Raw genomic sequence first — 14,652 nt, 5'->3', positions numbered from 1 at the left:
CAGACAGTCAGTCATATACATCCATGCCTATGATGGGATTAGAACCCACAGTTTGTTGGATAGGATGGAAAATAACCTTCTAGCCAACTTAGCCAACACATAAGAGACAATTCAAGTTCTCTGCAAGAATAAAAAAATCCAAACTTAGATTCAAGTTGTTAGAGGCAGTCCTGGGGGAAAAAAAAAAAGAATTTTATTCAAAGTTCCTGGTAATTAAGTTTATGTGTCCTGAAAGTACACACAGAAAAATGCAAGGAAACTAGGTTATGTATAAACAAAACAAAATTAGCTAATGTCATGAGGATACTTGTATAATATAGAACAATATCACAAAGACAGTAAAATGCTCTTAAGTTACAAAAACTGCATGGAAATGGAGAAAAACATACTGTAAATGGAATAAGACAAAATGAAGAGGACAAAAACTGAAAAGAAAGATATTCTGAGTGCCTGAAATAATTACTTTGCAAGGGTGTTAATTGTGAGTGAAAAAACAGAGGTAGTAAATATATTCCAGAAAATTGGAATCAGCAATCAACATTAGAAGCAGAAAAAAAGCAGTCATGACAATCAAACTAATAATAAATAGTATAGTAGCAGCAGCAAAAATAAATAGCAATAAACAGTACTAACAGTAGCAGTATTGATAAATGATACATTAAGCCTTATGTATCATGTATACATAAGGCTTAATGGAGTGAAAATAGCACTGGGCAATGGGTTTAATGGTGCTTGCAATATTTCATCTCAGTCATAGAGACAACTTCAATGAGTACAACATGTTACTGTAATGCAAGCACACACACACACACACACACACACACACACACACACACACACACACACACACACACACACACACACACACACACACACACAGAGGTAACACAAAACAAAATGAAGTTTGGTAGACAAGTCTACAGAGACTTAACCAGGAAGTAGTATGCTCTATGAGCAACAGTTGAAAGCCTCATTTGAAACATGGGATCCCTAAGAAATGACATTTCCCATATTTTGGAAAGATCAACACATCCATATATATATTTAGATCAGGACTTCACTTCTAAATGGAACATAGTGGTTTTTCCCATTTGATTCTGTGTAGTATCCAATGTATTGTCAGACCTGACTAATCATAGTCATGATTACAGGTTCTTTTTTTATGTTCTTCCATGTGGATGTTGGCTGACATACCAGTCTGTCCATAGAAGGTCATCTTCTTCCCACCTCGTTGTGTAATATCAAGTTCTTTTAAATTTGTTCACAAGGATTCAAGAGAGTAAGATAATTCAATTACATAAAGGCCACTCAAAGAAGTAGCAAATTACAGACCAATTAATATATCAGGGGTGGTTGTTAAAGTTTTGGAAAAGTTGGTTCAAGGTAAAATTGAACAGTGGGTGGACAGAAATACGAGTTCACGAATCGCTTTGTCTGTAGGACCGGTTCTGTGAAATTTCCTTGTAAATCTTTCTTTCTAAATAATTCTTTGTTACAAATGCACAACAAAGATGCATTCTTGTGTATTCATTATTAGGGTTGAAATTCTGAAAGGAGAAGAAAATAAAATTAAGAAATAATTTAGAAAATTTTACATTTATAACACATATTAAATATGATAGACATCAATAAACATGAATTTTTAAAAAATTAATCCCATTTCATTGAAATTGGTGGCTAATTCTGGGACACCCTGTATAGTGTATAGATGAGTGGGATTCCATTGAGTGCAAGGCTTTTTGTATTCAGGTTATTCAAGATTCTTCCTGTCTTTCTGACTGAAGGCTACAGGAGGCAGGCAATACATTCCAAAGGAGGAGATAACTCACTTCATCTATGCAAAAATTGGATGAGAAGAATGAAGCCAGGAAGTCAGCCTTATCTTTAGGCAATGCTGCAATACTACCATTTGGATGGAAAAGAGGTGGAAAGCACAGAATGGGAAAAATTATGTCCAACAGCTTTTAGGAAGGACCAGAAGGCAAGACTGTCATTGGCACAGTCTTGGCACGTTTTTTTTTTTGTTGTTTTGTTTTCTGACAGGATCATCCTGTACCCTGTGATGAATGCAGTAGTCAGGCCAGTGTGACATTGCAAAAACAGAGTGGAAATTCTATTAGTGAAGGCAAAAATAAAGCAGTTTGTATGATGTGGTGAGTCTAGTTAAAACTCTCAAAGATGGCTGCAAAGATCACAGCCAACAAAGAAAGGAATGTTCACTGTTCTAGAACTGTAAAATTTCTCAAAAACGATAGCCGATGAACTATACTTCAAAGCTTACCTGCTGTTCACAGTGTCAAATGCAAAGCTGTCATGGCAGGTTATTATCAAATGACATACATACGTAATGGAATTCCACGTCTATGACTAATATTCAAACTTTCATCTCTGCACAGTATATAATCAACACCACTCACATTTTTACATAATTTGTCTGTTAACAAATATCATTAATACTTTGATTAATCATTTAAAATAGGACAAAATGTATATATAAATTGGTATGCCTCTAATATTATTCAACTATTAAGTCAGAATGATGTTTCATATAACAAAGTGAACAAAACTACTTTAGCTTCGTTTTATCAGGAACAAATCATTAACGCTATTAAGCCTAATCGTTCCTCATAACATAAAATTGTTGATACTTTAACATGGTTTTGAAAAATAGTGGCAGCACTACCATCGACAGGGTGTAGCATAGGGGCAGCCTGTCTCATGGCGCGGTTTAATAATGGTGCTCGTTCAGCCATATTGCTGTAGGCCCCTTCGCTATGCTAACAATTCCTGTTGGCGTAGCAAGTGTGGAAAGAACTTAAACGGATTAAAATTTATTTGAGAACAGGAATGACCCAAAAAAGATTGGTTGGTCCAGCAACTATATCAATAGAGATGAACATAGCTAATAATTTAAATTTAGGAGAATTTAAATGAAGAAAAGCAATTTAGAAGAACTGTAATCGTTTTGCATTAATGTTTCTCTTGTAATAAAAACAAAATAGCAATCAGAGATTTTCTTATATTTTTGTCTTATAATCCATCAAGGGGGATATTTAATTGTTTGCCTCAGGGTGCGATATAATCTGCCAACAGCCCAGAATAATTGCCTCATAACAACCTGATCTGAAATACACTTTTCTGCAATAAAAGTCCAATCATTAAGTCAGTGAGAAACTTTATTCCAGTCATGTTAAAAGCAGCTGCATGTTTTCTCCTATAAATAAACTGCCCACAACTGGTTACCTGTAGTATCCAGCTACTGCGAGATGATGCTAAACAGTGTCAACATTAGACGGATGAGTGATGATACCAAAAGACAAATTCAAAAATGAAAATGATGTATATGTGAAAAATGGAAGATATATGCTAAAAAAAAAATATATATATATATATATATATATGTGCCTTCCTAGTTGTAGAAAGGAGTATAATTTTAACAAAAAAAGCTTTATGCTCTAAATCAGTGTTTCCCAAATGCGAAATGCTGGTTTAGAGCATAAAGCATGACCCAGCACCAGGTCACGAAAGCTAAATGCCAGGTCGCCTAAAAAAACTCTCGAAAACCTAGGTTTCAATTTTGGTTTTTCTTTTTTTCACGAAACTCTAAAATACAAGTAAATAGCATTAATCAGGACTAATGAATAAATAAATTAATAGAGACGAAAAACGTGCTCTGTCCGCATCACCATTTCACAGTCTCTTTGTTTGCAGTAAAGTAGCTCAACTAATGCCGCAGCTGCACAGCGGCAACCATGCCACCAGCCAAATCGTTTGGTGGTCTGGCGTTTGTTTTACTCACCTGTTACATGCTCACTCTGCTTGTTCAGTTTGAGTTAAGCATTGAGAGAGATAGAGCGTATTTTTTTGTATACCTTGCCCGGTGGATTCGGCTGAACAACCATAATATTGTTTCTAAATAATTTATTTAGAAACAAGTTTAGAAATAACTTGAATGATACTGCACTCAAAGGCATCGTCAACACAATACCACTGAGGTATTTTGGGCTGTCTTGCTGTCAGGAGTACCCAGTTTTAACAGAAAAAGAGGGAGTGGGTCTTTGGATGAGTTGAGTAAGCTTTTTAATTTTGCAGGAGGTTTAAAGGTGGCTTTGAGGCTGTATTTTTGTAGTACTGTTTATTTTGTCTAATGTCCCTTTAATGTAGGGAATGGTTATAGTTTTATTGCAGTCAGGCTTGTCTTTGTTTTAAACAACAAAGACAAACTGAAATCTTGTGGAGAATTTTGTTAATAGTGTTTTGGCTGTATCCATTTTTTTAAAAAGTATTGCTGATCACTTTAAATTCGTCTTTCAGTGCCTGTTCACTGGAGCAGATCTTCAGAGCCCTGGTTTTTAGGGTATTGATGACACTTAGTTTTTGTGTTGGATGGTGGTAGGAGTTTATGTGTATATATTGGCTAGTATGTGTGTGTCGGTTTCTGATAAACAGTGAAGGAAAGATTGCCCGAGGGGAGATGTGTGACAAGCGTATCTAGAAACGGCAGTGTGTTATGTTTTTCAATCTCAGTTGTGAATTGTATACATTTGTGTTGCTTGTTTAGGTGGGTAAGGAATGTGTCTAGTGGCCATGAGACCAGATCCCGAAAACATCGTCAATGTATCTAAGCCAGACTTTGGGTTTTAAAGGGGAGGAACCTAAAGCAAGTTGTTCAAAATGTTCCATATAAAAATAAGCAATGGGGGGGGGGGGGTAATGGCAAGCCGATGGCTGTGTCTTCTTTTTGTAGATATTTAACAAAGTACTTAAAAAAAATACTTAATCTCGATACTTAACAAAGGTTTAAATTATGCCATAGCACCCAAATCAATAAACAAACTTGAATTTATTTGTAATATTAAAAGAAGCCTAAGATTCATCCCAAATAACATAGCAGAAAAAATATGTTTAGAAACTGCCAACATTTTAAATCATAACAAAACAATAACAAGCAACCTAACTAAACACGAATTAACAGTGATAAAATCACTAAAGTCAAATCCGAACATCGTAATAACCAGAGCAGATAAAGAAAGTGCCACCGTTATCTTAAACCAAATCACTTATGTGGATAAAATGAATCTGCTGGTCTCGGACAATAACACATACCAATTAGTTAACTATAACCCAACTAACAGAATAAAAAAGAAAACAGAGAATATACTTAAGTCAATTACCACATGGCCTGAAAATACGGTAAAAAAACTATTTTCACACTAAGCTCGTCCCCCGAGAATTTATGGGCTATCGAAAATTCACAAAGAAAACAACGCTGCGGCGGCCTAGTCGAAGGGATTGATAGCCCGACTTATCACTTAGCCAAAAAAATGAGCGGCAACACTTGAGGAGTTGAGTTGGTAGGTCATTCCCTCTTCTATATCAAAAACACACAACACTTCATAAACATCAAAGATATTACATTAAAAAAAGATGATCTGTTAGTCAGTTTTGACGTCTCTGCCCTCTTTACGAATATCCCACTCAATGATACAATCCTTCTTTTACAAAACAAACTTCCTACAGATATCTACACTCTTTGCGCATGTATCACGTTCTGGTTATTTTGTATGGCAAAACGCTTTCTACCTACAAAAAGAAGGCACAGCCATGGGCTTGCCATTACCCCCCCCCCCCCCATTGCTAACCCAAAGTCTGGCTTAGATAAGTTGACGCTGTTTCTGTGATCTGGTCTCATGGCCACCAGACACTAGACACATTCTTAGTCACCTAAACAAGCAACACAAATGTATACAGTTCACAATTGAGATTGAAAAACATATCACACTGCCATTTCTAGATACACTTGAAACATGTTTCCCCTCGGGCAATCTTTCCTTCACTGTTTACCGTAAATCAACACATACTGGCCAATATATACACATAAACTCCTACCACTACCTAACACAAAAACTAGTAGGTGTCATCAATACCCTAAAAAAACAGGGCTCTGAAGATCTGCTCCAGTGAACAGGCACTGAAAAAACGAATTTAAAGTGATCAGCAATACTTTTCAAAAGAATGGATACAGCCAAAACACTATTAACAAAATTCTCCACAAGACCTCAATAAAAAACAAAGACAAACCTGACTACAATAAAACTGTAACCATTCCCTACATTAAAGGGACATCAAACAAAATAAACATAGTACTACAAAAATACAACCTCAAAGCCACCTTTAAACCTCCTGCAAAATTAAAAAGCTTACTCAACTCATCCAAAGACCCACTCCCTCTGCTGGCCCACCCTGGAGTTTATCGTATTTACTGCACCTGCAACATACCATACATAGGAGAAACAGGAAGCACAATTCCGATCAGACAAAAAGAACATAAATGACACATCAAATATAATAATTATGGTGAAGCTGGCCTTTCTGATCATGCTCTGAACACCTTACATAGAATTGACTGGAAAAGCACTAGTTGTCTACATCACACCAAAACATGGTATGAAATGCAAATTCAAGGAAGCCTGTTAGATCATTATCAACCACCCAATCTAAACAATAATGATGGTCAAAAATCCCATACATATGGAAGGCATATATTCGTCCCACGAATCCTTCCTCTCTAAGAACAACTACAAATAGGACTTTAGAAAATCCAGAATCTTCATCTAAAATAACAACTTTAATACTAAAAAATAAGACATAACTGCTAAAGAAAAAATCTGTAAGAAAGAATGTTTATTCATGTTGTAATTTATAAATAATTTTTTAAATCAAAAATAACAATTGTAATAATAGAAATAGGACATCACTGTTACTGGAAGCAAAACTATCTGTAAGCAAGAATGTTTATCCATGTAATCATAAATTAAATCTAGCTTGATGTAATTTTTTTTTCTTTTTTTCACTAGAGTTATGCCAGTGAGTAGCATGTGATCAAATCATTATTTCTCTAGCTTTCAGTTTGAAATGTAACGCAGCTTGTCTTGTATATTTATGTATGCTCCAGATGATGATCTTGATATGAAGATCGAAACGTCGGGATAATAAAAAGAGTTATTTTAACACAGTTGTAGAATCCATAATTTCAAAAATTGAACTCAGATTATGATGGACCAACATCTCGTGAATACTCTGAGCATAGCGACTTCCAACATTGATGCCAACATCGACAAGCTGGTCAGGAAAAGCATTCCCAAGTTTCTCATTGACTTAGTAAAAAATGAATGTTTCCATCATTAAATTATCTTTTTTCAGGTATTGATTTTATTTACTTATCATGAACTCGATTCCTACCTACGCTCTTAAAGCTGAGTTTGTTTATTTTTATAAAAGTTTATGTAAAATATCAAATGCACAGCGTTCCTTGTGAATCTGAAAAGCATCTTACAATTCTGAATACCACAGTATAGCTTAGTGGTCTGCAGGCTTCATTGAAATTTTTAATGTGGCCTGCACTTTCTGAAAGGTTGAAGACCCCTGGTATAAGGCCTTGATCAGGGTGACATATGGATTATTGTGCACAGATTTGGATCTCTGGTTTTCATGGTGATGAGGATATATTAGAAAGGATCCTGATAAAAATCACGAATGTGGTAACTGGTCTTTGAAATGTGGAGGTAAGAAGACAAATTGAAGAATGCAATTTGAAAAGCCTTGTGAATAGGAGGTGTGGGATATGATTGAGACATTGAAATTGGTAAGGAGTTGTTACCAAGTTAATGTGGAAGAAATTGTTCATAGAATGGGAGGGGAGGTAGAACAAGGGGCCATTCCTGGAAACTGTATAAGAAGTATTAGGACCTGTATAATGGTATAGAGGCAGATTCTCTGCATGAAGAGTGGTTGGTGAGTGGAATGCATTGCCTAACAGTCTGGTGAATGTGAACAACTTCAATGAGTTTAAAGCACAGTTTGATGGGCTCTGTGTACATTTCATGATGAATCTGTTGACTATATAAAGATCTGGTGTTAATAATTTAGTCCACAACTCTGTGGAAGTCTCTTGTAATAATATCAAATATGATGTAATTTCATATTTTTTGAACTGCCACAAACAAAGCAAAAATCAATAGTGATAACAATCATAACTTATAACAGACTGCTCAGCTATAAGGGGATGTTCCAAAAATGCCTCTAAGGAGGATATTTCTCCATCCAAAAGAGATATTTCACTAAAAAAAAAAAATGTTAAATCTCTACTTTACATACACTAATTCCGAACACCTTTCCTTTAAATAAACTTAATCAACTGCATAATCAGTATTTCAATTGCTTTCTGAATGATTTCTTTATAAAACCTTAAGGTCAAAGCTGCATAACTGAGAGGAGACCTCCACATAATAACCTTTAAAGAAATGCAGAGAACCGACGAAGGCTTCTGACCTAATGTCCAATCCTCACCTTCTCGTGGTGCACTCTATTGGGTATCTACCTGGATACTGAACGAATGAGGATGGGCTGGCAATTTGGGATTTAGCCGATCAAATTGTATTCTTATTGGCTTAAACCAATATACAAAATGATGGTACAACATGAAAAAATTTCATGGCGGCTGGGGCGTCGCCCGGTTAAACAAGGCCTCACCCCCCGTTGTTTTTGCCAGGGAACCAGGGCAAACAACGAAAAGTCACCTACTGGAACAAATCTGAAAACAAACCCCAACTCAACATCACCAGAGTTAAAGATCGGTACTATCAACATAAGAAGCATGAATGGCAAAGAAATGGAGCTAGCTGAGGAATTAGATAAGCCAGATTGACATAATATGGGTGACTGAAACAAAAAAGACAAAAACTGGTGAGATCTTTCTGAGCAATAAATACAAAATGTTATATTCAGGCAATGACAATCAAGGAAAAGAAGGAGTAGCCATTATATTCAACACAAAATATGAGGCTCATCTTCTTGAATGGCAGGCAGTTTCAAGTAGATTTGGGCAAATATCAGAATGGGGAACTGGACAATGAGACTTATTTGTGCCTATGGTCCCACAGAAGGCTCTACTAAGGTAGAAGTGAAGGAATTCTTTGAGGCTCTAGAGAAAGCTACTGACACAATGAAAAAGGAAAAGTTGGTCCTTGTTGGGGATCTAAATAGCAGAGTAGGAAGTGATGGTCAGACATATAAAAATGTTTTGGAAAAATCTGGAGAAAAGAGCAAAGCTAATAATACCTGTTGGATTTCTGCTCAGGACATGGACTGGTTAACTAACACCATGTTCCAATATAAAAATGTGCACAAATTCACATGGAGAGAAGAGGCAAGGAATAAGAAAAGTCTCATTGACTATGTTATTGTTGATAGTGATGTTTTCTCCCGGGTGCAGGACACCAGAGGATTTGAAATTGGAAGCGATCACTATTTAGTCTTGAGCAAGATAAAATTGAATTTCATATTGAAAAGAATGACATATAAGAAAGTTTTAAAGCGAATAAAAGTTGAGCAGCTCTCAGCTGTGAACTGTAGACTAAAATACACAAAGATTATTGAAGAAAAAATGAAAGAGTTTGAGAACAAGAACCAGACCTTGGAGATTCAGTGGCAAACCTTGAAGAAAACCCTGATTGATTCAACCAGAGAGGCATATGGTGAGGTTGTCTACAAGGATAGAAAAATCAGAACTCCATGGTGGACACAGGAAGTTTAAGAGGTAGTGCAGGAAAAGAAGAAGCATATCAAAAGTTCCTGGCAAATAAGTCAGCATGTTCTCTTAGAAAATACAAAGACAAATGTAAGAGAGCTAAATATTGTGTAAAACTAGCTAAACAAAAGTAATGGGAAGACTTTAGCAAGAACATAGAAAATAAATATCAAGAAAGTGGTAAGATATTCTGGAGGTTGTTGAAGAAGCTTAGAAATGGAAGAAAGAGTGCTGTAAAAGGAGTAGAGATGATACAGGTGACATGAAAGTGGGAGAAAAAGATATCCTTGAAGTATGGAGTAATTACTTCGAAAAATTGCTAAATGAAACAAGCATTGATAGCACAGTGATAAACCAACACTCAACAGGCATACAGTCAGGAATACATATCCATACTTGAAGTAGAAAAAGCCATCAACGGCTTGAAATGTGGAAAGGCAGCAGGAGTAGATGATATTCGACCAGAAATGCTGAAGTATGGTGGTATAAAAGTCTTACAGTGGCAGCACTGCATAGTTCAGAAGGCCTGGAGAGAGGGACGAATTCCTGATGATTGGAGTAGAGCTCTCACAGTATCCATATATAAAAAGGGAAATAAAACTGAGTGTGAGAATTACAGAGGTATTTCCCTATTGAGCATTCCAGGCAAGATTTATGCCAGTATACTTGAGAAATGGTTGAGAAGAATTGTGGAAGAAAAGCTTGGTGAAGAACAAGATGGATTCAGGCGAAATAGAGGCTGTCAGGATCAGATCTTAACTTTACGACAATTAGTTGAGAAAGCATGGGAATATAACAAAGATCTGTATTTAAGTTTTGTCGATTTGGAAAAGGCATACACCAAGGTGCCAAGGGAGAAGCTATTCAATACGCTGCAGTTATATGGTGTCAATGAGGCATTATATGAAGCAATACTTAGTCTTTATGTGAGTTGTAAGTCAGCAGTTAGAATTGAAAGAAGTACAGGAAGATGGTTTAATGTTAAATCTGGTGTGAGACAAGAATATACATTATCCCCTCTGTTATTCATTATCTATATGGATCAAATTATGAAGGAAAGTGGTATTAAACATGATATCAGAATTGGAGATGTTAATGTCAGATCTTTGCTTTATGGGGATGATGTTATACTTCTAAATAAATCTGCTACAGGTCTGCAAGATTTTCTGACTAAATTGAATAGCTTGTAATAGATATGGTATGAAGGTCAGCAATAAAAAGACAAAGACAATGAAAATAGGCAGAATCATTGAAAATGTCAACTGTGTTGTGAATGGAGATCCTGTGGAACAAGTAAAACATTTCAGCAACTTAGGTACGATTTTTTGCGAAGATGGTAAATTAAATATAGAAATAGACAACAGAATCAGCAAAGCTGGTATGGTGGGAAGTCAACTGAATAAATTCATATGGAATAAGGGAGAAATTAGTCGGAACACTAAATTAGCTGTATAACAGGTTAGTGTTCAAACCAGTTTTAACTTATGGATCTGAGAGCTGGGTCAGAAGTAAAACACTTGACCAAAGACTAGAGACCACAGATATGAGAGTCCTGAGAAAGATTAGAGGCGTGAACAGATGGCATCAATGGCAATATCATATTAAAAACGAGGATATTAGGAAAGAACTTGACATTGTCAGCATCCAGGAATGCGTTAGCAGAGCTAATATCAGGTGGTATGGTCACGTGAACAGAATGGGCATGGAAAGATTAGCAAAACAAGTGTTCTCTGCCAGGTTGGCAGGAAAACGACCCAGAGGAAGACCACGATATAGGTGGATTGATACGGTACAAAGTGCCTGAGACGATAGAAATATAAGATCTGATAATGTTGGAGTCTTGACAAGTAACAGACTGATTTGGAGGAAAATTGTAGATAGGAAGTTAGTAATGATGTAATTTTTTTCATGTAGTACTATCATATCCTGTACACCCCTTGAGGGTACATGTCAGGAATTTGATGATGATAAAATCACAACTGGACTATTGTGTGCAGATTTGGTCTCCCAGATTCCAAGGGGATAAAGAAGCTGTGGCAAGAGTGGAAAGTAGAGATATAAAGATTATATCTATAGATTACAGACTCTGGTTAACAGATGATATGATAAAGATCTATAAACTTCTGAATGGGTGTTATAGGATATTGTCTGATGAAATTTTTCATTATAAGGAAGGTGGGGAGAGAATAAAGGGACATGCATGGAAGTTAAATTTGTTCGTGGTCAAGAAAAGGATAAGACCTAGCTTTTACCCATTTCATCCAAATCCATTCAATGGCTATTAAAGAGATCAGATTTGCAGTTATGGAACACCTTCTGTACAGCCTACATTTGGAATTAGACTTTAGTTATTTTATGAATTGAAGCTATATCAATTTAGAAATTGATGTCTTCAGTTTTTAAAATGACGAGATCAAAGCAGATGTGAAAAAATGATTGTATAGAGAGAATTAAAAGCTTAAAAGGAGAGGGAGGGGGAAATGCAGTGAAAAAAGTATTAAAAGGGGGTAGAACTGGTGTTGAGAAACGGTGCATGTAAAGAAAGCAAGATACTTCAAACTATCTTTTATATTTATTTCTTTGACATATTTCTTTTATGTGGAACACTAACAGAAGGAATCTTTACTTTCAGAATGTCCCTCATAAATCATGTCATCAGAAGGCCAACAGCCTGGAGTTGCAAGTAGTTTGTAAGCTGCATGTTATGAAGATTACCGTATAGTTATAAGGTGATAAATAAATTATAGTTATTAAAATAAACCCCAAAATGTGACCGATTTATTCTTTGTCATCTTTTTCATGTTTAACAATGAAAGTTACAATAACAATTGCATTTTTTAATAACAAAAATCAAGATAAGCATCCATAATATGAAGATCAACTTCAAAAATAAAGTCAAATAGATATCAGTAAACTGTATCTTACCAAGAGAATTTTCTCTTGAACACAATTTACATTTACTAACCAAATTTGCTTCCCCTCGACTACCTTTCAAAGGAACAGTAATCTAGAAAGTAAAAAATACATATTTTGCTGACTGTATAAAAAAAAAAAACTATTATTTAAAAGTATTAAACTAATATTATGAAGTTGATTTGACAATCCTGCATTAATATCTCTAAATATATAAATTAAAGATGCTAAATTATATTCTTGGGTTAATCCTTTATTCAAGTGTAAGCTAACAAAGTTTGCACATGCATGAAGTATCTTCACAACTGGCCTACTTGTATATAGAGGCTAATGACCTCACATCAATTGTCTTAGTATTCCATAATGGCAAGCACACCTCCTTTCAGTGTGTATAATGCTATTGCATTATGGAAAGGTCACTATCCAGACCAGTTTTCAGACTATTATTGAGGTAGTTAAAGTGTGGGAATACCTATCCAAAAAATCTGAATGATCTACAAGATCACCCTAAATACCACTGAGTGACCCTAAAGGATCACTACTAAACTCATCACTAATGACCTGAATGACTCCAGGACAGGAAACGCAGCAGTGGTTCCACTCAATGACAAGCAAAAATCTACCACTGAGCCGAGCCTCTCTACTACCCAGGGAGTAAGCAAGCAACAAACCAACCAAAGATGAACATTAATAAATGTCATCACTGGAAGCCAGACCCAGAAGAGATACCCAAGTTGAATTCAATGTTCATTCTTTTTTTCATGGGCAGTATAACAATAAAATTCTTTTGGGTTGCCTTTATCCTGTGCAGCCAATTTCTTTTCATACTCCAACTTAGCTTATCTGGCCTGACCAATATATATTTCATAACTTCTCTCACTCTTAAAATTTATCAAAAACAGTTCACTGGAAAAAAAAAAAAAAAAAAAAAAAAAAAAAAAAAAAATTCACTGTTATCATTTTAGAATGTTTTCATAATTACTTGGATGTTGAAAACTGCACTAACAAATAACAGGTAGGAAGGTTATTAACCCTCTTTATATGGCTATGATTTGGCCACATGTTGACTACTGTGCATGCACAGATTTGGTCACCTAGGTTTCTTGGGGATCAGGAGGTTGTGGAAAGGATTTAGAGACGAATGACCAAGCTAATGACTGGTCTGTGGAATGCTTTCTATGAGGATAGGTTGAAAGTGTGTAGGTTGCAAAGTTGACTTCATAGGTGGAAAAAGAAAGGACATTTTTAGAAACTTAAGTTATTAAATGGATTCTATAGGAACTGACACAAAAGAAATTTTTTAATACATGATGGATAGAGAGGAACTAGAAGTCACTCCTGGAAGTTATGTAAGAGTGTGCTTAGTAAGGGTGTGTGGACTATTTTTTTTTTTTTTGCTTGAAGAGTGGTGAGTGAGTGGAATGGACTGCCAAAATTAGTTGTGAGGGCCCTGACAATGAATGAGTTTAAGGAGAGGTATGATAGATGTGTGCATGTATAAACGTAAGCATGGATCTCACATGAGAGTCTTCTGACCCCATGGAGATCATTACACAATAATAATTTTAGATGGAAGATGAATTTCATTGCCTGGTGCAAAACCACTGCCCCACTTACTGGAGGCCTGAAGTGTCTTGAAAAAGTTCCATGTTTGATCTTTAGAACAGGATTTCCAGATTACATAAAAAAATAAATAAAAATACAAAAAAAATTATAAAATTAATAAAGACAGAAAAAACAAAAAAATCCTTAACCCCCCCCCCCCTCATGATAGGTAGGCTTATGGCAGAGTTCACTTACAGTGTGATGTCCAATGTTGAAAGCCAATCTAAAGCTTCCTTTGGCACTTCATGCATCTTCTACAGGTTGCAATGGAAATTATATATACAGACAAATTAAATACAGACTATCAAACATATCATTGATGATATGTTTGATAGTCTGTAGGATATGGGTGCAGTCAGAGTAAGGGCTATTTGCCATATTCCATTTTTGTAGGAGGTAGCCACATCTGTCCTGGTTTACCCTGATTTTGTTGATAGCTGCCCATAGTCTTCTAGGAAGGATGAAGCCAGACTGGTGGTACAGGGGTATTTCACAAGAGAGCCACTTGTTGGCAAGTTCATAATCCAGTGTTGGCTCCACATGTC

General features: G+C 35.8%; 1 protein-coding gene across 2 annotated transcripts in view; it reads right to left on the bottom strand.

Annotated features, from left to right (window-relative positions):
* LOC150104214 (CXXC motif containing zinc binding protein) overlaps nucleotides 1–14,652 on the bottom strand; it is a 122,294-nt gene that overhangs the window by 46,854 nt on the left and 60,788 nt on the right. For both annotated transcript variants that reach the window (XM_090396225.1, XM_090396226.1), the window contains exon 4: nucleotides 12,515–12,596. In XM_090396225.1, the coding sequence (XP_090252351.1) occupies nucleotides 12,515–12,596 (82 nt within the window). The remainder of the gene's footprint in view (nucleotides 1–12,514; nucleotides 12,597–14,652) is intronic.

Source organism: Typopeltis vanoorti, chromosome 8 (genome assembly GCF_054136105.1).
Source record: "Typopeltis vanoorti isolate ZY-2024b chromosome 8, IOZ_Tvanoo_1.0, whole genome shotgun sequence".
Taxonomy (NCBI): domain Eukaryota; kingdom Metazoa; phylum Arthropoda; class Arachnida; order Uropygi; family Thelyphonidae; genus Typopeltis; species Typopeltis vanoorti.
This window is presented reverse-complemented; position numbering and strand designations above follow the sequence as displayed.